The 25,241-nt window shown below is 44.4% G+C and overlaps 1 protein-coding gene across 1 annotated transcript in view; it reads left to right on the plus strand.

Annotated features, from left to right (window-relative positions):
- Window positions 1-25,241, plus strand: part of LOC307063644 (forkhead-associated domain-containing protein 1-like) — a gene marked incomplete at both ends in the record, with an annotated part of 72,446 nt that overhangs the window by 8,114 nt on the left and 39,091 nt on the right. The window contains 3 exon segments of the mRNA XM_079719873.1: window positions 1,618-1,888; window positions 10,757-10,866; window positions 13,966-14,202. Coding sequence (XP_079575999.1) covers window positions 1,618-1,888; window positions 10,757-10,866; window positions 13,966-14,202 — 618 coding nt within the window.

Raw genomic sequence — 25,241 nt, forward strand, 5'->3', positions numbered from 1 at the left:
AGTGCAAGGCAGGAGCAGGACACCTCAGCTTCTGAAAGGAGAGAAAGGAAGAAAGCTTAGGTGGAGACCGAGGTGCTCACAGTGGAGAGAAATTCGGATCTTCTCATAAGGTAACAGAGTTCTGGAACACTGCCAAGTCCGTTCCCGAAACAGGTTTCAACGGGGCCAGTGTCATCGTAAATGCTGGGCCAGGTGTCGCCAGGCAATTGGAGTTTGATTTTCCCGAACAGTGTTCTCCCTGACTCCAAAAAAGTCTTCAGGGGAATTCACTGGATTCTTGACTTGGCTGGGAAAGACTGTAGCTAAAAGACTGGTTTGGGAACCTGAGTGAGTGGAGAACCTTCCTCTTGAATACAATCCAGCTGGAGCTATAGGAAGTTCTGTCTGCCAGTGCTCCTATTTCGGAAGCATTCTGTCCTGTTTCTCATTATGTGTCTGCAGTCTGCAGAAAGAGAAACGTGACCCGCCACAGGCGGCAAACCTTTGAACTTAGCTTCTTCCTTGAAAAGTGTGTTTTTTTCTGCCAAGAGACTGGGGGCGGGGCAGAGAAGGGAGAGAGAGACAGAGAGGGAAAGAGCTTTCCAGAACCCCAGTCCCACCACCCTCTCCACCACCACCTGAGCTTGGTGAAGTCCTTAACCTCTCCAAGCCTCATTTGTAAGCTAGGAATAAGGAGAGCTCCTCCCCTTCAGGGCTATCGTGAGAAATCGGTGAGTAATTACAATAAATGGTAGCATTCACGATGTCACGGTTTAACCACTAGGCTCTGAGAGGGACGGCCACAACAGCATTAACCAAGACAAAGCCAGGTGTCAGCACCTCTCAGCATTTGCTTCTCCCCGTGTAGATGGATTTTGATGTGCTCTCTAATGAAAGTAGCTACGGACATCTTCCGCTGGATCAGATGAAAAAAGGTTCCCTCGATAGATATTTACGGAGCATCTGCCAAGAATCAGATGTGGCAGATGTTGAGGGTCACAGGTTAAAGAGCCAGCTGGGGTGCGAGCCAGTTGGGGTGCCTGCCACCCCAGAGCTCTCGGCTTCGGGGAACAGGTGGAATGGGAGTGCCAGGGAGACACACAGTGTAGATGTGTGTGTCCTGCAGAGCTGGGCTTGAATCTCGGAGATGTGTTCATTCATTCTTTCAACCAGTATTTAAGGACCTACTGTGTATGTGCCAAGGGTTTATTCTAGGAGCTGAGGATACGGTGCTGAGCAAGGTAGACAAAAAGCTGTCAGCCTCTCAGAGCTCAGAGGTGGCGTTCTACCCGCTCAGACGCTCACTGCCAAATCTGTGAACCTGGGAAAGTCACTAGGTCTTGCTCAGCCTCGGGGTCGTCACAGAGCATCAAGGGTATTAAATGAGGTAATGCATGTGAATCTCTTGACTGGGTGCCTGGCACGAAGGCTGCACCCAATAAATGGTGGTGCGATAGTGTGCAAGGTGACCCATGGTGGGGACCGCCGTCCCAACTTTGGGGAGTGTCTGGGAGGGCTTTCTGGGAGAAGTGACTTATACGCCAAAATCTAGGGCAGCAATTATGTCGCCGGGACAGAAAGGTGAAGACCACCCCAGCTGCTCGTAACCTCCCCTGACCCTCTTGTCTGCCCCTGCAGGTCTCCTTCCCATGGGTGAGGGGCCCAGCACCTTGGCCAAGGCCACAGCCACCTTGGGCCACCCAGCAACTGAACCAGCCACCCTCACCACCACAGACCCCCTTCTACCCGGGCATCTGGCCAGCGCCAGTGCAGAGGAGCTGGTCGCAGGGGTCCCCCGAGCCCCCCATGGTCCCACCAGCCTCCCACAGGCGGCCCGTGAGTGCCAGTAAGAAGATGTTCTCCTTCGAGGTGGACAGAGCTGCCCACAGCATTCCCATCATCAGGCAAGGTACTCATGGGCGCTTCCTTGGCGGCTTAGGGGAGGGGCTTTTGCTAGGAGGATGGGTCTCAGTTTCTGCTTTCCCTTTTTTTTTTAAATTTTTATTGAGGTGCAGTTGATTTACAGTGTTGTGTTAGTTTCAGGTATGCAGCACACTGAATCTGTTCAACATATACATGTATCCACTCTTTTTTAGATTCTTTTCCCATATAGACCATTACAGAGTATTGAGGAGAGTTCCCTGTGCTATCCAGTAGGTCCTTCTTAGTTATCTCCTTTATGTATAGTATTGTGTATGTCAATCCCTCTCTTCCAATTTATCCCTCCCCCCTCTTATTCCCGGTAACCATAAGTTTATTTTCTACATCTGTAACTCTATCTCTGTTTTGTAGATAAGTTCATTTGTACCTTTTTTTAGATTCCACATATAAGCAATATGGTATGATATTTGTCTTTCTCTGGCTTTTGCTTATGTTCTCTGGTTCTGAGGTAGAACATAATCAAATGTGAAAAAATTGGGATAAGCAGAAAGTTAGAAAACAGTAAAAGATAAGCTGTCACCCTTATCACCAGAATTCTCCCTGTTGACTTTTTGGTACAAACTCCTCCAAGACTGTGCTCTGCCCATCTGCACACGTCAGTACCTCTGTGGTGAGTGTGTATGTGTGTGTGTGTGTGTGTGTGTGTGTGTGTTTGTACGTATATATGAATATCTATGAATGTGTATCAGAATCTAAATTTATATACTTCGACTCAGATGTACAGACATATTGGTAACTGAAATCCCTCTTGCCTTAGGAGGTTTTTAAATATTTTATTAGCATTTTACAGGTAAGAGGAGACTGAGGCTTATGGAGAAAATTACTTCTCCGGAGGTGATATATTCAATCTAATCTAATCTAACGCTTTTCAGTCAAATTTAAGGCTGGTTATCTCAGTGACTGTCACTCACAGCCTGGTCACTTTGGGGACACACAGCCATCAGGGTTTCCTTCTCCCCGCCTTCCCCCCAGAAGGCCTCATGGCATTTGGGGAGGAGACTTCCTGTCTGTCACCATCCTCTCGGCCTTGCCAGCCTTGCAGGCAGAGTAGCTGGGTCGACTTAGTCCCTGGCATGATTCCCAGGTTTCTTCTGTGGCCACTGGTGTGAAGGTCCCATTCTCTGTTTTCTGCGTCCCAGCCCCAGACCCCTCTGAGTCCCCAGGTCTCTCGATGCCTCCACACCCTTCCCTGGTCTCACTCAGGACCCCTCACCTAGTCACTTCCCTCAGCCATTCAAATAATAGTTATTATTCTGAAATATACAGACTAAGGAGCAAATGAAAGGTATCTCTGCAGTTTACATCATCATCATCATCATCTAAGGAACGCTCATGTACCTACCACCCAAGTTAAGAAATTACTCAGCCATTTCGCCCCAGCATTTTAATGTGAAAACTTTCAAACATACAGCAAAGCAAAAAGAATTTTACAGAGACAGCTCTCCTCCTAATTCTACCGCTAACACTTTGCTGTACTCTTTATTACATTTCTGTCTACCCATCCTTCTTCTCCTGCATTAATCCATCTTATTTTTTGGATGCATTTCAAAATAAATGGCACACATCTGTAGTCCTCCCCCTAAATGTTTTAGCACATATACCATTAACTAGAACTCAACATTTTTTGTCTCCTTCATGTAAAATGAACACACAATGTGTATTAGTGATCATGATTGCATAACGAATTCTCCCCTAACGTAGCAGCCTAAAGCAAAAATCAAACATGTGTTATCATCTATACGGTTTCTGTGGGTCAGGAATTTGGCAGCAGCTTAGCAGGAGGACTGTGGCTCAGGGTCCCTCGTAAGGCTGCAGTCATCTGAAGGCTTGACCTGGGCTGGAGGATCCACTTCCAACACGGCTGCTCACATGGCTGTCAGCAGTAGGCCCCGGCTCCTCACCACATGGGCCTCCCCAGAGAGTGGCTGGAGCGTTCTCATGACACGGCAGCTGCTCCTCCTGAGCAAGTGATCCTGGAGGACAAGATGGAAATGGCAACATCTCTTGTGACTAAGCCTCAGAAGTCATGCTCTGTCATTGCTGCAATATCCTGCTGGTTACACAGGGTGTCACCCTCCAGTGTGGGAGAAGACTACACACGGGCCTGAAGACCAGGAGGCGGGGATTATCAGCAGTCATCTTGGAGGCCGGCTACCACAGCCTGCCCTTGGGTCCTCAGTGATTCACACTCCTCCTCCTCTCTCCCGAGGCCCCCCAAAATCTCACCCCAGTAACAGCATCGGCTCAAATTCCAGAATCTCGTCTAAATCAAGTCCAGGTACAGATGGGGCTCATGGGTGTAGTACCTTACGTTCAGCTCATCAAGTACTACTTCCAGAAATCTGCAGTCCTCTGAACAAAGGGTCTGTCCCTCACACACCCAGCACATATTGGTGGGACAGACATAGCATCACTGCTACATACACTCCTCTTGTTCCAAAAGAAGAAAAACAGGAAACACACAGGAGTCCCTGGCCCAAAGCAGTTCTGAAGTCCAGCTGGGAAAATATCGGCAGTTTCTTGACTGGGCTTCAGTCCAACTCTTGCCCAGAAATGACTTTCCAGGGCTCTTGGCTCTGCCCCTGGTCCCTGAGTTCCTCCTTTTGAGTCGTCCTCCCTTTCCTAGGAAAGGTGTCCCATGGATGTGGCTGCACAGTTTTATAGCCTGCTTCCTGCCTGTAGAAGCTTGGGGGTCCAGACGCTTCTTTGACTTTTGTGGGTCTCTGTCAGTCTGAGTTGGCAGTGCTTCTTATTGGGGTTCATCCTATTAAGCAAAACCCACGCCCACAGATTTTTTTGTCACAAGCCCTTCCACCATGGGCTTCTGCAAAGACTGACAAAGGACAGAAGCTTCTTAGAAGCCCAGTTCTTTGACCGAAGGGTTCTCTTGGACACTGCCCTGGATCTGTATTCTTAACAAAGCATTTTACAACCACACCCTCAGCTTCTTCTCTGGACTGTGTTTTCTTGAGAGCGCCCTTGATTTGATCTTTGCCCAGAACCTGTTTCTTACATTTCATTTGCCACGTGGAGAGGCAGGGAATTTTCAAGCCCAGAACATTGCCCTGGTTTAACAGCCCTTCCTTTAACTGTCTCTCCCCCTCACATTTCACTATAAGTAGCAAGAAGTAACCAGGCAGCACCTTCCAAGACTCTGTCTGGGTCTCTCTTTAGCTTGACCACTCAGCCTCATCACAAACATTTTCTATCTTCCTCATGACCACAGGCAACATGTTAGGAAACCTTCTGCCACTACCTAACAAGGATCCCTTAACCCCAGTAACATTTTCCTCACTTTCCTGGAAGCCTTCCCTCACTGCTTCCTCAAAGGCCATCGGGCTTCTACTAAGACTATTCAGGCTTTCTCAAAGACTCTTGGCAAAATTCCTCCAGCTTCTGGCCACTGTTCCATCCCAAACCACTCCACATTGTACGGTTTTTGTTAAAGTTTCCACCACTCCTGGTGCCAAAACCTGTATTTGCTACTTATTGTTGCATAACAAATTACTGCAGGATGTAATGGCCTAAAACAACAGTAAACATTTATTATCTTATAGTTTCTCTGAGTCAGGAATTTGGGAAGGGCTTAGCTGGGTGATTCTTGCTCAGGATTTTTCATGAGGTTGCAGTAATGGTGTTGGCTGGGGCTGTGGTCTTCTGGAGGCTTGTCTGGGGCTGGAGGACCCATCTCTAGGATGGTTCACTCACATGGCTTTTGGTAAGAGGCCTCAGTTCTTCGCTAAGTGGACCTCTCCATATGTTGCTTGAGTATCCTCAAGCTGCCAGCTCCTCCAGACAAGTGGTCCTAGAGAGTGAGGCAGAAGCTGCAATGTCTTTTATGATCTAACCTCAGGAATCAAACTGTGTCATTTCTGCAATATCCTTGGTTTACATAGAGAAGCTTTGTTATGGACTGAATTACATTCCCCCAAAATTCATATGCTGAGGCCTCAATCCGAATATCGCAGAATGTGACCATGTTTGGAGATAGTGTATTTAAATAGATGAGTAAGTTAAAATGAGATGATTGGGTGGGCCCTAATCCAAGGGCTGGTGTCCTTGTAAGAAGAGAGAGAGAGACGCCAGGGATGCACGTGCACAGAGAAAAGGGCATGTGAGGACACAGCAGGAAGGTGGCTGTCTGCAAGCCAAGGAGATAGGCCTAACCCTGCCCACACCTTGATCTTGGACTTCCAGCCTCCAGAACTGTGAGAAAATGAATTTCTTTTGTTAAGACCTCCTGTGGTGTTTTGTTATGGCAGCCCCAGCTAATTAATATAAAGTCCATCCAGTATTGGAGAGGATGATGCAAGGGTCTGAATACCAGGAGACAAGAATCAGTGGGGCCATCTTGGAGACTGGCTACCACACCATGAAAGGTGTAGATCTTGAGTGTGCTCATTGAGTTTTGACGGTCGTGTACACCTATGTAACCCAAACTCCTATCAAGATATAGAACATTACCATCACCCCAGAAAGTTCCCTCATGTCCCTCCCCAGTCAATTCCCAGCCCCAGGCCCCAGAGGCACCCACTCTTCTGAACTCTTTTCCCGCCAGGGATTAGATATTCCTGTTCTAGAATCTCAAGTACACAGAACCATGTAGTACATGTTCCTTTGTGGAAGGCTTTTTTCACTCAGCATAGTGTTTCTGAGATTCATTCATTTTGTTGTATGGATCATGTTCTGTTTTATGAACATATATACAGGGTTTTTGGGGTTGTTTTTTTAATGCGTCCTTTGGACACATGGCACATGGGCTGTTTCTTTTCTTTTTTTCACTCCGCCATTTAAATTTTTCCACTGTAATCACCGGTTGCTCTAGTGCCATGTTGAACTTGGGGCTTCTCTAAAGGACTTGCATCCCCCCTGGAGAAATGAAGGATGAGTCGTATGGCTTCGAGTCCCTCACATCTACCTGGGCTCTATCTCCTCAGCCTCTCAGCCAGGTCTCATGTTGCCAAACGTTTGGCCTCGTTCCCCTGACACTCTCCCCGTCCTCAGAAAAGGACTTTCATCTTCCCGTGTCATGGGGAGTTCCTTTCTGTCTGGGCCACTCTACTCCACGCTTTAGAGAAAACTCTGTGCTCCAGTCCTCCATGCTGTCTCTTGACAGAAAACACCTCTTTTTAAGGGTTCCGAGAAAGCTCTTTCCTCTCTTAGCAAAGCTGGGCTCTTCCAATTAAATTGGTTTACTGTTAGACTGTCACCTTGCTTTAGACTTGAAAAATTCTAATTGAAAACCCAAAGCCAAGGATTTATTTACTGCAGATCAGGTCAGGGTTTCTCAATCTTGGCACAGTGACATGTGGGGCCGGATAATTCCTTGTTGTAGGATCTGTCCTGTCCACTGTGGAATGTTTAGCAACATCCCTGACTCCTACCCACCAGAGATACCAGTAGCAACACCACCACCACCACCACCCCCAAGTGTGGTACTCAAAAATGTCTCCAGACATTGTCAAAAATCAAAACGTCATTTTGCCTGGGGGAAAAATCACCCTGTTCTAGTTAATACTCATCCTTCCTTTACCACAAGGCAATAAAACGTCAGCTCCAAGGCCAAATCTTAATGGCAAGAGCTCATGGGAGGTGCAGAAGAATTACTGAGAAAAGAAAATATGTGGAGTGATTTATTAAAATAGCACCTTGATTTATATATATATATATATATTTTTCCCAATAATGGGATCATATGAACCTAACATAGGTAACCTTCTTTTTTTTTCTTTTTTTGGCCATGCTGCTCAGCTTGCAGGATCTTTGTTCCCCAGCCAGGGATGGAACCTGTGCCCCCTGCAGTGGAAGCACAGAATCCTAACCACTGGACTGCCAAGGAATTCCCTACCTGATTTTTAAAATTCAATAATATATTGTAAACATCTTCCCACTTCAATACATTGACTGCATAGTGGTTAAAAGCATAGGCTCTGAATCCAACAAACTTAGGTTCATCCCTTGACTCTACCACTTACCAGCTGTGTGCCCTTGAGCAGATGACTTGACGTCTCTGTGCCTCATATCTCTCACATATAAAATGGAGATGGGAATAATAAGCCTATCTCACTGGGTTGTTATGAAGACGAAATCGTATCCTGCCAGTAAGTGCTGAGCACAGCGCCTGGTGCATAGTGAACATTCAGTAAATATTAAAATATTTAATATTTTAATATTTAAATGTTAATATTTTAATAATTTTAATACTTAAATTTTAATATTTAAATTTTAAATATTAAAATTTAAAACTTAAGTTATTACCTAACCATGATTGTTATTTAACTTTTATTTACAACTTACAATGTCTGAAAGACACAGTTAAGGTGCACACATACTGCCCCTGCTGCAGACTGGTGATTATTGGAGTGCACCAGGACAGCTGGGGGTTGTTAAAATATTAAAGTAACTCCCCTGCCATTTGGCCAACAGATCATGCCCAAAAATTCTTAAAGTGCCTGCGTCCCCATATCCGCCGTCCCACCGCCCCAGCCCTCCCGACCCTCCCTGGGGCTTCTCCCCACTGGGACCTCCGAAGGATCCAGCAGCTAGAGTTAAGCCAGTTTCTTCATACATGGCCCTTAGGTTCTTTCTGATAAATAACAGTAGCCGGTAAAGAAGTTTGGGGCGGGTGAGGGGTAACTGCTCCAGCACCTCCCTTCCTGGGTGTAAGGAAAGCGAGTCTCAGAGCAAATTCTAGCCCCACAAAGACTTTGAGTAAACACACCTTCCCCAGTAAAGGGACCCCATCGATCAGCCTGTTCTGTAAGTTTGATGAAGTCCCCCCTCCGGCCATGATCTTGCAGGGAAGCGTCCCTCAAGACAGCCACGACAGGGTCGCAGAGGCAGCCGGAGTCACCCCTAGAGATGGCATCAGATGCCAGAGCTCTTAGCTGAGACTGGACAGGGGCCCAGTTAGGATCAGACCCCGAGGCCCTCCCTGGCGACACGGGTCAGGCAGTACCTTCCACAAGTGGGAGCCGATTTCTTGAGGAATCTTCAAACAGATCAAGTCTTCCTCCTGAAAATTCAGTTTCCAAGTTGAGATGCGCAATCAGTGTAAAATATACCCCAGATTTCAAAGGCTTCATGCCTCGAAGAAAAAGAATATAAAATATCTCCATATTTTTTGTCGATTACGTGTTGAAATGATGTTTTTTTAATGTATTGGGTTAAATAAAATTGATCATTAAAAAATTCATCTCTTCTTTTTACCTTTTTAATGCGACTACTAGAAAATTGAAAATTGCATCCTGTAGCTCCCATCATTTCTCTATCAGGCACTGCTGCTGTAGTCAGTTAGGACTTAGCTGCTCAGGATCCAAGAGAGTCAGATGGGGGCAGTGAGCTTCAAATAAAAGTTTTCTAATCATGGACCTAGTTGGCGAGGTAGAGGGAGAGAAAATGGGCAGCTGCTGAAGTTCCAGGCCCTTGTGTTCCTCGCGCCCCAGGAAACACTGTGGCCAGGGCTGCTCATTCAACACGCAAGGCTGTGCATTCTCCGGGCACCACAGGCCATCAGCTCTGTCCACTAGAGGTTCTGGGGTCCACAAACAGTTTTGAGACCTGGCTGGGGGGCAGGAATCTTTGACTCTAAAATGCATAAATAAAAAAGGCAGAAGCAAACTGAATGAATGATGAATGTCCACAAACATGACAGTGCGTGCTTCATTCATCATTAATGTTAACACTCATTAAAGTTTCATCACCACTGAAAACAATTTGTTCAGTTTCTCACTTCACAAGAAGATAAGAATGTGCAGTGACTGTCCAGAAACCATAGTCACTTGGAAATTTAAAATACGCTGCTTGGGCCCAAGTGGTCTCACAAGTAGAATTATAGATATCTTTACAAACGTTTCTACACCAATAAAAAAAAAATGCATTCAGTGTTGATGTGAGTGAATTGCGAGATGTCTGATGTGATAAAGAGTGGGGCCCCCAAACACAATGCCATACTCCCCGAAAGTCATATAAACAGGCCTTGTAATATTGGGGTAAATAAGAAAACAATTAGGAAAGCTTCAATGTCTATCAAGTGGATCCTAGTTAAACACGTTTGGCACACTTGTACAGTGGACCACAATGCTACCCTTGAAAAGAACCCAGTACAGCCTCAAATACTGACATGGGAAGATGTTTTTGATTTTGTTAGCTGATAAGTAAGCTGGATAAAAATCTCTGTCATGTAAATGCATTTTTGGTTTTTGAAATGATATGACTGCAATAAAAAAATATATAGCTAATGTTTAGTGCTAAATGCTCTACGTGAGGGGTCAGCAAACTTTTCCTGTAAAGAGCCAGATAGTAAATACTTTAGGATTTGTGGGTCACATGGTCTCTGCTGCAACTACTCAGCTCTGCCTTTGTAGCTGGGAAGCAGCCATAAATAATATGTAAATGAATCACTGTGGCTGTGTTGCAATAAAACTTTACTTACAAAAATAGGCAGAAGGCCAGATTTGGCCGCAGGGCCATAGTTTGCCAACCCCTGCTCTATATCATTATTCTATTTAATCTCCAGATAGCCCTTTATAGCAGAGACTATCAGTGATCCTAAATTATATATGTGGAAACGAAGGCTTAGAGAGAGCAAATGACTTGCCCAAGGTCATCAGCTCTTATGCAGCATAGAAAAAAGTCTGGAAAGAGACAGACCACAGTGCATCAGTGCAGTTAACGCTGGGGAAGAGAAATGAGGCAGCTCTTACCCTTTCCAGTCCTCCTGTAATGCTTTCAGTGCATAAGTCTCATGAATGTGAAGGTTAATCTGAAAATATTCTTTAAGACTTTGGGGAAACTCACAGTCTCCTCTGCATTCTCTGTTGATCTTGTGTGTTAGTGTGGAACAACGCGGCGGAACTGTCGGAACAATCAGTGGCCGAGGAAATTCCTGGGGCAGAGCCCTACAGAAAAATTTTTGTGGACCAGGACCTGGCCCAGTACGATAAGGTGAGGGGTCTCGGGGAAGCACAGAGCTACAGCAGCAAGAGGGACCATGGAGAGATTGCCACTGCCTCTTGTTCTCTGTGTCTCAAGGACTGTCCCTTTTTCCTACTTCCAAGAAACCACCTCTTCCTCCCAAGACATTCAGCCAGGTTTGGCCACTGCTCATTTTATCCCAAATAACATCTACAACTACAAGGTACTGAGCACCTACTGTGTGCTGGGCCATGTCCTGTGCACTTGACATTTATTAGCTCGTTAATCTTCACCATCTTCAAAATAGATTTTATCACCCTCACTTTGCAGATGAGGAAACCAAAGCTCAGAGAGGTTCAGTAATGTGTTCAAGGCTGTCCAGTGCAAGGAGCAGTGTTAGGATTCAAACCCAGGTCTGGTTAGCTTCTCAGCGGGTACTTCTAACTCCCACACAGTAATCACTTGATCAACCTTCAGTGATGGAACAGTGATGCAAAAACACGTTCCTAGCAGGAGGAAGTGAGCCCTGAAGTCAGGGAGGCCTGGGCCAAGAGACTCGTTAAAGAGCCAGAGAGGTTTAAAGCAGGGATGCGAGCAGAACAGGTGGATTCAAGCCATCCTGGGAAGGTCCCAGGTCAATTTCTCCCCACTTAGACACGACCTGAAAGTTACTCTAAAAGAAGCAGTCTATAATATCTCGCTTTCCTTCAGGGCCAGGGCCTGCTCCTGCAGCAATTCTCAGAGTTTGTGAGGAGCAGACTAACCTGGGATTCTTGTCAGACACGAAAATCCAAACCTTCAGGAGGCAGGGGGTTCCAACCCAGGCATCCTGGGACCAGACTCTGAAAAATGTTGCAGAAAGGCGAGAAGCCACGCTCAGATTCTGTATTTATCACTGTGTAACAAGCCACCCCAAAACTTAGCGGCTTCAAACAGCAATTCATTATTCCCCAGAATCTATGGGTTGACCTGGAAGGTTCCTTTGCTCGCGTCCCCTGGCCTCACTCATGCGGCCTCAGTCAGCCGCTGGGTTGGCCAGTCTGGTGGTCGGTCTCCATTGGCCTCCTTCCCACATCTGGGGCCTCGGCCAGGACGCCTGGACTGGTGGGCCACTTTGTGCATGTGGCTTTTCATCACACCACGGTGGTCTCAGGGTTCCCAGGGGGCCAGAGCAGAAGCTGCACAGCCTGTAAGAACTTGCCTGGAGATCATGCAGCATCACTTCCACTCCATTCTGTTGGTTAAAGCAAGTCACGGGGCCAGCCCAGACTAGAGGGTGGGGAAATAGACTGGATGGCAAAACTGCAAAGTATTTGTAGCCATTTTTCAACCTGCCTGAATTTTAACTTGGAAATATAGTGCAACCACTATAATTTTTTCTATTTATAGAAAAATTTTATAAGCCATTTATAATTTTTTCTATTTATAATAGAAATAATTCTTTCTATTTATAAGCCGTTTCTACCCTGACTTGCCAGGACTCCTTCAAGTGACAATAAACAAATTAGCTTGAGGGAGAGCATTGATTAGCTCATCTTACTGGAAAATTGAAAGGGCCACTAGCTTCAGGTATGGCTAGATCCAGGAGCTTGAATAATGTCATCAGAACACCTCCCCACTACCAACCTCTCCCCTCTGTTTCCCTCAGAGTCTGGCTTTCTACATAAGGCTGGCTTTGTGTGTTAGAATAGACAAACTCAGGCCAACAAGCCTACATATTTAAAGTTTATGATCCAAAAGAAGGCACGATCCTCTCCCTCTGTAATCGATGTGTGAAATCTCTGATTGACCAGCTTGGGCCACATGCACACGGGGAGGTGGGACAGGAAGGAGCGGGGCGCATGACTGACAGTCTTACCCAGACCCCATGGAAGGAGGAGCGCTCCCTCCAGAAGGGCAAGGGGACCCTCACCAGGAAAGCAGAACCCACAGCGGTCCACTGCCCTCTGCAAACTTCTTATATTCCAGCACTGGCACGGGGCCTGGCACTTAGTTGCTGCCCGATGAATGTTTGTTGCATGAAAAATGAATAAGCACCTGGCTGATCATAACAGGGTGAAACAGGGGAAACTGCCCAGGAGGAGGGAATATGTCTGATGCTCGCTCTTGAAGTTTTGCCACCAACTTTCACAAGGACCCAAAAGAAGGCCCCTGGCAGCAGCTGGCAATGTCAGACAGGCTTTCTCATGAGCGAGACCCTGTCCTTCCCCAGGTCACGGAGCTAACAGGTCGTGAGGCTGACTGGACGGCTCTCCTGGGAATGAGCTGGCCCAGAAATTGCCCGTTTACCTCCTCCTGTGACTGCTTTGGAAAAGGCCTCTGGGGAATTTCTTCTTCTTCTTCTTCTTCTTCAGTTTTTCTGACATTTTATTGATAACGTCTGGTGAGAAGTTTGGGGGAATGTTTTTTCCTTTTTTGGAAAGCCTAACCAATTCTTTGGCTGCAGAGCTTTTTCACTGGAGAGATGGAGGACAGGGTTAATTATACCTGTGGGTAAAGTCTACCAGCAATTTTGTTTTTCCAGCCGAAAGTTGACATGAGCCCATGCAAATAAATCACTCTTCCTGTCTCATTTACTTTCCAGATTGAGTTACCTAGAAAAAATTCATATATGAATAGCCAAAAGAGGCAGGAAATATTAGAAGAGAGGAAAGGGAAAACAAATATTTCAGAATGTTTTAAGTTAAAAGAAAATAACCCTCATTATAAGCATAATGTGGTCAAACAGAATGTTGTTTTCCTAACTACCTTTCCTAGGTCCCCAGTGTGCTAGGCTGAATATTATAAATGAAAACGTTCTAAGTAAACTTTCTAGCAACAAAAGTTCCCAAGTGGGATGGTTGTTCTTAATATGAAAGTCTAATTCTCGGGGAAAGGAAAGTTTCCGTACCTGTGAGGTACAGACATCCATTACAGGAGTCTATATACAAGTACATCATTTTAACCCAATTCTTGTCTCTATGAGATTTTCCAAGTGACAGAGATAGCCTTGAAAGTCTGCTTTTTCCCTCCCTGCCTGCCCTCACCTTCCCAAAGAATGATACCCTATTTTTCCTGTCTTTCTTTAAATGGGCTCAGCCTTACACCCAGACCCACACCTAGTAAATTTCCCATCTGGCCTCCACCCAGGATGAAATAATTCTGCTGCTGGGAAAAGAAGTCAGCCGTCTCTCCGATTTTGAACTTGAATCTAAATACAAAGACACGGTGATAGCAAGCCTGCAGAACCAAGTGGCCAACCTGAGGCAGAAGCTGTTGGAAACAGCCGCCTCCAAGCAGAAGGAGAGGGTGATCCCGCCCAAGTTTCAGGTTCTGCATGAAGAGGACGATGCCCAACAGAGAGAGATCCAGAGCTTGAAAAACCAGGTAGGGCTCAGAGACAAGTGGGTCGGGGCCTTGGGGTCACAACACAGTGTGACAGCTCTCAAGTAGAGCCTGGGGGAGCCACCCGGGTAGTTAGAAATGGGCAGTGAGCACAGCATGGTGAAGAGTGCAGATCCAGGGAGTGGAGGGTTGGCAAGTTTCTAGCCTTGTAAGAAGAATATTAGATTTGATTAAGTGCCTACCATGTTCAGGCCCTGGTGCAGGTGCTTTGGGTGCATTAGCTTAATTATTTATTTATTTATTTATATATTTAATTTATTTATTTATGGTTGCATTGGGTCTTCGTTGCTGTGCACGGGCTTTCTCTAGTTGCAGTGAGCAGGGGCTACTCTTCACTGCGGTGCGTGGGCTTCTCATTGCAATGGCTTCTCTTGCTGCAGAGCATGGGCTTCAGTAGTTGCAGCATGAGGGCTTCAGTAGCTGTGGCTCGCGGACTCTAGAGTGCAGGCTCAGTAGTTGTGGCCCACAGGCTTAGTTTCTCCACGGCATGTGGGATCTTCCTGGACCAGGGCTCGAACTCGTGTCCCCTGTATTGGCAGGCAGATTGTTAACCACTGCACCATGAGGGAAGTCCCCTCATTAGCTATTTAAACCTCAGTCTTCTGACAGATGCCATTCTACAGATGAGGAGACTGAGGCACGCTCAGAGATGCCCAGCGGTTTGGTACAGCTTGCATAGCAAGTGAGAGGCAGTGATGTGATTTGGGCTCAGCTCTGCCACCTTGTACACCTCATGCTTTCACACCCACTTTGCATTTCCACCCAACTCCTGTTGCTTAAGTGACCACTTCTCACACCCACCCGGACCCAGCCAGAAAGAGCTGGAGATGGGGAGAAGGAACCCCACAGTGTTCCAAACACTGAGGCCTTTATCAAACCCTGAAGGCAGCTGCTGGTTCATTTATAGGGAATTTCACCAAAAATTCTCCACCCAGAATGTCTGGATTTACCAGTCAACTTCCTTCCTCCTGAAACTAAATCCAAAAAAGAAAAAAAAAATTTTTTAAGTTTTAAAGAACTACTTTAAAATTGGCCACTGATCTTGTACATGAATTATACCTCAACAAAGTTGATAAAAAAGCAATTGGTCATTGATGAATTTTGGCCTCAGTGCATAATTCTGCTTAAAACCGTACTCAGATTTGGTTCAACATGATGGAATAGAAGGACATGCTGTCACTCCCTCTTTCGAGAACACTGGAATCACAACTAACTGCTGAGCAATCATCAACAGGAAGACACTGGAACTCACCAAAAAAGATACCCCACATGCAAAGACAAAGGAGAAGGCACAATGAGACAGTAGGAGGGGCGCAATCACAATAAAATCAAATCCCATAACTGCTGGGTGGGTGACTCACAAACTGGAGAACACTTATACCACAGAAGTCCACCCACTGGAGTGAAGGTTCTGAGCCCCACGTCGGGCTTCCCAACCTGGGGGTCTGGCAATGGGAGGAGGAATTCCTAGAGACTCAGACTTTGAAGGCTAGTGGGATTTGATTGCAGGACTTTGGCAGGACTGGGGGAAAGAGAGATTCCACTCTTGGAGGGCACACACAAAGTAGTGTGTGCATTGGGACCCAGGGGAAGGAGCAGTGACCCCCATAGGAGACTGAACCAGATCTACCTGCTAGTGTTGGAGGGTCTCCTGCAGAGGCGGGGGGCAGCTGTGGCTCACCAAGGGACAAGGACACTGGCAGCAGAAGTTCTGGGAAGTATTCCTTGGCATGAGCCCTCCCAGAGTCTGCCATTAGCCCCACCAAAGAGCCTGGGTAGGCTCCAGTGTTGGGTGGCTTCAGGCCAAACAACTAACAGGGAGGGAACCCAGACCCGCCCATCAGCAGACAAGCAGATTAAAGTTTTACTGAGCTCTGCCCACCAGTGCAACAGCCAGCTCTACCCACCACCAGTCCCTCCTATCAGGAAACTTCCACAAGCCTCTTAGATAGCCTCATCCACCAGAGGGCAGACAGCAGCAGCAAGAAGAACTACAGTCCTGCAGCCTGTGGAACAAAAACCATATTCACAGAAAGACAGACAAGATGAAAAGGCAGAGGGCTATGTACCAGATGAAGGAACAAGATAAAACCCCAGAAAAACAACTAAATGAAATGGAGATAGGCAACCTTCCAGAAAAAGAATTCAGAAGAATGATAGTGAAGATGATCCTGGACGTCAGAAAAAGAATGGAGGCAAAGATCGAGAAGATGCAAGAAACGTTTAACAGAGATCTAGAAGAATTCAAGAACAAACAAACAGAGATGAACAATACAATAACTGAAAAAAAAAAAACACACTAGAAGGAATCAGTAGAATAACTGAGGCAAAAGAACGGATAAGTGACCTGGAAGACAGAATGGTGGAATTCACTGCTGCGGAACAGAATAAAGAAAAAAGAATGAAAAGAAATGAAGACAGCTTAAGAGACCTCTGGGACAACATTAAACACAACAACGTTCACATTATACGGGTCCCAGAAGGAGAACAGAGAGAGAAAGGACCCGAGAAGGTATTGAAGAGATTATAGTCCAAAACTTCCCTAACATCGGAAAGGAAATAGCCACCCAAGTCCAGGAAGCACAGAGAGTCCCATACAGGAGAAACCCAAGGAGAAACACACCGAGACACATAGCAATCAAACTGGCAAAAATTAAAGAAAAATTATTGACAGCAGCAAGGGAAAAATGACAAATAACATACAAGGGAACTCCCAGAAGGTTAACAGCTGATTTCTCAGCAGAAACTCTACAAACCAGAAGGGAGTGGCATGATATACTTAAAGTGATGAAAGGGAAGAACCTACAACCAAGATTACTCTACCCAGCAAGGATCTCATTCAGACTCGATGGAGAAATCAAAAGCTTGACAGACAAGCAAAAGCTAAGAGAATTCAGCACCACCAAACCAGCTCTACAACAAATGTTAAAGGAACTTCTCTAAGTGGGAAACACAAGAGAAGAAAAGGACCTACAAAAACAAACCCAAAACAATTGAGAAAATGGTCATAGGAACATACATATCGCTAATTACCTTAAACGTGAATGGATTAAATGCTCCAACCAAAAGACACAGGGTTGCTGAAAGGATACAAAAACAAGACCCATCTATATGCTGTCTACAGGAGACCCACTTCAGACCTAGGGACACATACAGACTGAAAGTGAGGGGATGGAAAAAGATATTCCATGCAAATAGAAATCAAAGGAAAGCTGGAGTAGCAATACTCATATCAGATATAATAGACTTTAAAATAAAGAATGTTACAAGAGACAAGGAAGGACACTACGTAATGATCAAGGGATCAATCCAAGAAGAAGATATAACAATTATAAATATATATGCACCCAACATAGGAGCACCTCAATACAAAAGGCAACTGCTAACAGCTCTAAAAGAGGAAATCAACAGTAACACAATAATAGTGGGGGACTTGAACACCTCACTTACACCAATGGACAGATCATCCAAACAGAAAATTAATAAGGAAACACAAGCTTTAAATGACACAATAGACCAGATAGATTTAATTGATATTTGTAGGACATTCCGTCCTAAAACAGCAGATTACACTTTCTTCTCAAGTGCGCACGGAACATTTTCTAGGATAGATCACATCTTGGGTCACAAATCAAGCCTCAGGAAATTTAAGAAAATTAAAATCATATCAAGCATCATTTCTGACCACAACGCTATGAGATTAGAATGAATTACAGGGAAAAACCTGTAAAAAACACAAACACATGGAGGCTAAACAGTACGTTACTAAATAACCAAGAGATCACTGAAGAAATCAAAGAGGAAATCAAAAAATGCCTAGAGACAAATGACAATGAAAACACGACGATCCAAAACCTATGGGATGCAGCAAAAGCATCCCATATTTCTAAGAGGGAAGTTCATAGCTATACAAGCCTACCTCAAGAAACAAGAAAAATCTCAAATAAACAATCTAACGTTACACCTAAAGGAACTAGAGAAAGAAGAACAAACAAAACCCAAAGTTAGCAGAAGGAAAGAAATCATAAAGATCAGAGCAGAAATAAATGAAATAGAAACAAAGAAAACAATCGCAAAGATCAATAAAACTAAAAGCTGGTTCTTTGAGAAGTTAAACAAAATTGATAAAGCGTTAGCCAGACTCATCAAGAAAAAGAGGGAGAGGACTCAAATCAATAAAATTAGAAAGGAAAAAGAAGTTACAACAGACACCGCAGAAATACAAAGCATCCTAAGAGACAACTACAAGCAACTCTATGCCAATAAAATGGACAACCTGGAAGACACGAACAAATTCTTAGAAAGTTATAACCTTTCAAGTCTGAACTAGGAAGAATAGAAAATATGAACAGACCAATCACAAGTAATGAAATTGAAACTGTGATTAAAAATCTTCCAACAAACAGAAGTCCAGGACCAGAAGGCTTCACAGGTGAATTCTATCAAACATTTAGAGACGAGCTAACACCCATCCTTCTCAAACTCTTCCAAAAAATTGCAGAGGAAGGAACACTCCCAAACTCATTCTCTGAGGCCACCATCACCCTGATACCAAAACCAGACAAAGATACTACAAAAAAAGAAAATTACAGACCAATATCACTGATGAATATAGATGCAAAAATCCTCAACAAAATACTAGCAAACAGAATCCAAAAACACATTAAAAGGATCATACACCATGATCAAGTAGGATTTATCCCAAAGAGGCAAGGATTCTTCAATATATGCAAATCAATCAATGTGATACACCATATAAACAAATTGAAAAAGAAAAACCATATGATCATCTCAATGGATGCAGAAAAAGCTTTTGACAAAATTCAACACTGATTTATGATAAAACTCTCCAGAAAGTGGGCATAGAGGGAACCTACTTCAACAGAGTAAAGGCCATATATGACAAAGCCACAGCAAACATCATTCTCAATGGTGAAAAACTGAAAGCATTTCCTCTAAGATCAGGAAGAAGACAAGGATGTCCACTCTCACTACTATTCTTCAACATAGTTTTGGAAGTCCTAGCCACAGCAATCAGTGAAGAAAAAGCAATAAAAGGAATCCAAATTGAAAAAGAAGAAGTAAAACTGTCACTGTTTGCAGATGACAGGATACTCTACAGAGAGAATCCTAAAGATGCCCCCAGAAATCTACTAGAGCTAATCAATGAACTTGGTAAAGTTGCAGGACACAAAATGAATGCACAGAAATCTCATGCATTCCTATACACTAATGATGAAAACCTGAAAGAGAAATTAAGGAAACACTCCCATGTACCACTGCAACCAAAAAATAAAATACCTAGGAATAAACCTACCTAGGGAGACAAAGACCTGTATGCAGAATACTGTAAGACACTGATGAAAGCAACTAAAGATGATAGCAACAGATGAAGAGATATACCATGTTCTTGGATTGGAAGCATCAATATTGTGAAAATGACTGTACTACCCAAAGCAATCTACAGATTCAATGCAATCCATATCAAATTATCAATGGCATTTTTTACAGACCTAGAACAAAAGAGCTTAAAATTTGTGTGGAGACACAAAAGACCCCGAATAGCCAAAGCAGTCTTGAGGGAAAAAAACGGAGCTGGAGGAATCAGACTCCCTAACTTCAGCCTATACTACAAAGCCACAGTAATCAAGACAATATGGTACTGGCACAAAAACAGAAATATAGGTCAATGGAATAGAATAAAAAGCCCAGAGATAAACCCACACACCTATGGTCAACTAATCTATGACAAAGGAGGCAAGGATATACAGTGGAGAAAAGACAGTCTCTTCAATAAGTGGTGCTGGGAAAACTGGACAGCTACATGTAAAAGAATGAAATTAGAACACTCCCTAATGCCATACACAAAAATAAACTCGAAATGGATTAGAGACCTAAATGTAAGACCAGACACTCTAAAATTCTTAGAGGAAAACATAGGAAGAACACTCTTTGACATAAATCACAGCAAGATATTTTTTGATCCACTTCCTAGAGTAATGGAAATAAATACAAAAATAAACAAATGGGACCTAATGAAACTTCAAAGCTTTTGCACAGCAAAGGAAACCATAAACAAGATGAAAAGACAACCCTCAGAATGGGGGAAAATATTTGCAAAGGAAGCAACTGACAAATGATTAATTTCCAAAATATATAAACAGCTCATGCAGCTCAATATTAAAAAAACAAACAACCCAATCCAAAAATGTGCAGAATAACTAAATAGACATTTCTCCAAAGAAGATATACTGCTGGCCAAGAAGCACATGAAAAGCTGCTCAACATCATTAATTATTAGAGAAATGCAAATCAAAACTACAATGAGGTATCAGCTCCCACCAGTTAGAATGGGCATCATCAGAAAATCTACAAAAAACAAATGCTGGAGACGGTGTGGAGAAATGGGGACACTCTTGCACTGTTGGTGGGAATGTAAATTGATAGAGCCACTATGGAGAACAGTATGGAGGTTCCTTAAAAAACTAAAAATAGAATTACCATAGGACCCAGCAATCCCACTACTGGGCATATACCCAGAGAAAACCATAATTCTAAAAGCCACATGCATCCCAATGTTCATTGCAGTACTATTTACAATAGCCAGATCATGGAAGCAACCTAAATGCCCATCGACGGACGAATGGTTAAAGAGGAAGTGGTACATATATACAATGGAATATTACTCAGCCATAAAAAGGAACAAAATTGGGTCATTTGTAGAGACGTGTATGCATCTAGAGACTGCCATACAGAGTGAAGTAAGTCAGAAAGAGAAGAACAAATATCCTATATTAACGCATATATGTGGAACCTAGAAAAATGGTAAAGATGAACCAGTTTGCAGAGCAGAAATGGAGACACACATGTAGAGAACAAACGTATGGACACCAAGGGGGGAAAGCGGCAGGGGGTGGGGGTGGTGGTATGATGAATTGAGAGATTGGGATTTACATGTATACACTGATGTGTATAAAATGGGTGACTAATAAGAAAAATATAAATAAATAAATAAACATTTTAAAAAAAGAGAGAGGAAAAAAAAACCGTAGTCAGTGCTTGGGGGTCTTTGTTCTCTTGTTCTCTGTTTACTGTCTTTTCCTCTGTAACCGATTCTAGGTACACAGTTTCAATCCTAGAAATGGTGCTCTAGAAAGGACACAGATTGTGTATGGTGAACCTAGGAGATTCTAGCGGGAAACTGTAAGCTCCATGAAGGCAAAGGTTGGGCCCAGTAACCTTCTAGAACTCTGTTAGGACCGTGTCTGTTTGTTTGTTCTTTATTCATCCATCCATCCATCCGTCCATTAATCCAAATAAATATTTTGGGGGGCCTATCCCGTGCCATGCTCTCTTCCAGGCTCTGAGAATTCAGCAGAGAACAAGACAGACATGATCCTTCCCCCTGTTATGCTCTAGTGAGGGAGTCAGAATAAACAAGTCAACAAATACATGCTCTAATATTTAAATGAACTAATGACTCTCCTTCAAACCTGGTTTTGAAAAAACAATGAAAGTAACAGGTCCTGTAGGAATTATTAGTGCAAACAGCTACCTTGACATGTAGCTGACACATTAATGAGCATCTTTTTCTTGAACTGAACCCAATTTTGCTGAAATATTCCTTTCAGTTATTCTCCCATTTCAGAGCTTTCCTGAGAAAATGACATGTCTTTTTCAGGTACATGGACGAGGCTGAATTATTCCCACATACCTTTGTTTTTTTTGGCCGTACCACGCGGCTTGCAGGATCTTAGTTCCCTGACCAGGGATGAATCCCAGGCCTCCAGCAGTGGAAGCACAGAGTCCTAACCACTGGACTGCCAGGGAATTCCCCACATACCTTTTTTTTAATAATTGAAATATATTTGACATAGAATATTATATAATTTCCACATATCTTTGAATATCAGCCGGTCCCAATTTGAGTATTATTTAAAGTGGCTGCCGATATCTGGGGGAAAAAATGGTTTTTTACAAAGAAATTATCTAGAAATAATTACACTGATGCATCATGCTGTTGCCTCCCCTACCCCTGGAGCTTCACTTATAACTGAAGAAGAATATTTTATAGCAAGGCATATATGAACCAGAGGCTCCATCGGTTTGAACTCAAATCGAGTTTCATCCACTGACATTTTAGTTTCTTAACTATTCTACTGCCTGCAGAGCATTCCACCAGAAGTGTAAGCCACATGGCAGGTTGACTTATGGTTCTGATTACTTTATGTGTTTTTCCTGGTCCCTGAAGGTGTGTCCATAATGATTTGCTCTCAGAGATGTTCGATCCGCTACAATATCACTAGAAAATTCTTACCTCCATGTGCTCTTATACGCCTGTGCTAATTAGAAGCCAAATTATCATCCTGAAACAATCACTCCTCCTAGCACTCTTAACTTTCTTATGATTCAGTGCCCATTTTATTACACAGCTTAACAGAGATTAAACATCTTGGAATATATGCCATTACAAACAATATGGATATTTATTTTGATAGTAAAAGTATCAAAGAGGTTTGAAGACTCTGGAGTTTTCCAGCAATCCGAAATCCTAAAACTCTGACACTCAGATTGAAATATTTTCAATCTGTCAAAACCACTGGAGTCTTAGAGGGGAACGTATGTTTTCCCTTCTGGAAGTTTGCCTCTGTGTGTTCTATCTCTGGTATCATGCAAATAAAAGCATTAAGCTGAGAAGAGCTTACAAACACTTTCAGTGTTCCAAGGACCTTTTATGGAAAAGTTGTAGTTCCCCCCAACAGAGAAAAGTAAGATGTGAAAGAATTTTTTCACTCAAAGTTTCCAAAGCACAAACATGCAAAAGTATAGCCTTGGGGAGAGTGGGGGTCAGAGTGGCCTGTGTCCCCGCAACTTCTAGCATAGACCCCCCCAATAATGTCTCAGGTGCCCCAGGGAAAAAGTAAGTGTAACTGCCCCAAATGTCCTAGACTCTGAACCATGATGGTGCATGAAACGAGTCAGAAATCTTGTGAGACCTTGACGCTTCTGTTAATTCTACCAGAGTAATAATGACAAGATTTCCAAGGACACGAACCAAGACCAAAGGCTGTGAGCGCCATCTGGTGGCCATATCAGCACGCCCGAACTCCTTTACCTGGGCATGCCCACCACCTCCCGGCAATCCTTTTTTATTTTTATTTTTAGCGTGATGCCCGCAACCTGGTCTGATGGTAAACAGGGAAATTCCTGTATTTCTTCTTTTGGAGGGATTATTTTTATTTAAGATACTGAGTCTCTATTTACTCTTATAACAGTTATTTTTAATTTAATGCACGTTTTTAAGTTTAAAAAGGGAGCTGCTTCTACGAAAAATGCTAAGAAATTATAGTGGGGCTAGCCAAGAGACATGGGAAAAATGGTGAAAGTGGTATATGAATGACTGAAGTTTAGGAACTCTCTTAGGGTGGGGTTGCCAGATAAAGTAAGACACCCATTGAAATTTGAATTTTAGAATTTCGTTTTAGTGTGTGTCCCAAATATTGCATGGGACGCATTTGCACTGAAATATTATTCATTATCTGAAATCCTATTTTAAGTGAACATCCTTTTTTCCTCCCCTAAATCTGGCAAACTTACCTTAGGAGAACAAAGAAATTGCACCCAGAACTTCCCTGGTGGTACAGTGGTTAGGAACCCGCCTGCCAGTGCAGGGGACATGGGCTCGAGCCCTGGTCCGGGAAGATCCCACATGCTGCGGAACATCTAAGCCCGTGTGCCACAACTATTGAGTCCTCGTGCCACAACTACTGAAGCCCGTGCGCCTAGAGCCCATGCTCTGCAACAAGAGAAGGCGCTGCAATAAACCTGTGCACCGCAACAAAGACCCAACACAGCCAAAAGTAAATAAATAAAATAAATAAATTTATTTAAAAAAAAAGAAAATAAATTGCACCCTTCTCCTTGTCACTTCCATTTTGATCTATCAAAACAAGCTAGTGGGGCTTCCCTGTGGCGCAGTGGTTGAGAGTCCACCTGCCAATGCAGGGGACGCAGGTTCGTGCCCCGGTCCAGGAAGATCCCACATGCCATGGAGCGGCTGGGCCCGTGGGCCATGGCCACTGAGCCTGCACGTCCGGAGCCTGTGCTCTGCAACGGGAGAGGCCACAACAGTGAGAGGCCCGTGTACAGCAAAAAAAAAAAAAAAAAAAAAAAAAACTAAAACTAAACAAGCTAGCTCTTGTCCTGTCTACGGATTGTGTGGCATTTATGCCCCAATAAACGTGTCCCTGTGGGAGTACTGAGGCCTGACATCTGAAAAATCACAGGGCAAAGGCCCACAGTGCACCTTGAGGTGGGAAAGTCCTGGCCACTCAGAATAAGCAGTCTGGCCACATCAGACCGAGAGGGAGGGGGTTCCGGGCCCAGCTCTCTTTCCCGGCCTCTCGGGTACCTGCTCTGTGGAGGCCGAGGCCTGGCAGCTACTTTCGGGCCCTTACCAGTGTTGCCTTTGATGGACAGCCTTCCACACCCCAAGTGTAGACCTAGACCCCTGGACAGGGCCCGCCGTTGAGGGGGCTCTGAGCCATGGACTTAGAGGGTGCTCACAGCAGCCATAGATAGAGCCGACCTGTGGTCCTCCCACCCACGATTCCTGTATTTTCTCTTTTTTTTTTTTGTGGTACGCATGCCTCTCACTGTTGTGGCCTCTCCCAGTGTGGAGTACAGGCTCCGGACGCACAGGCTCAGTGGCCATGGCCCTCCGACACAGCCGCTCCGCGACATGTGGGATCTTCCCGGACCGGGGCACGAACCCGCGTCCCCTGCATCGGCAGGCGGACTCTCAACCATTGCGCCACCAGGGAAGCCACTGTATTTCCTCTTAATAACAACCACACTGGCGTTTAAGTGAGCCTGGCAAGGCTTACAAATGCACACATAAAGATTACCAACTACCTTCCCGAGAGACGGACGAGGGAAGCTGAAGCTAAAACACCCCGTGAGGGCTTCCCTGGTGGCTCAGGAGCCTGTGCTCTGCAATGGGAGAGGCCACAACTGTGAGA

Source organism: Hyperoodon ampullatus (assembly GCF_949752795.1).
Source record: "Hyperoodon ampullatus genome assembly, chromosome: 2".
Lineage (NCBI taxonomy): Eukaryota > Metazoa > Chordata > Mammalia > Artiodactyla > Ziphiidae > Hyperoodon > Hyperoodon ampullatus.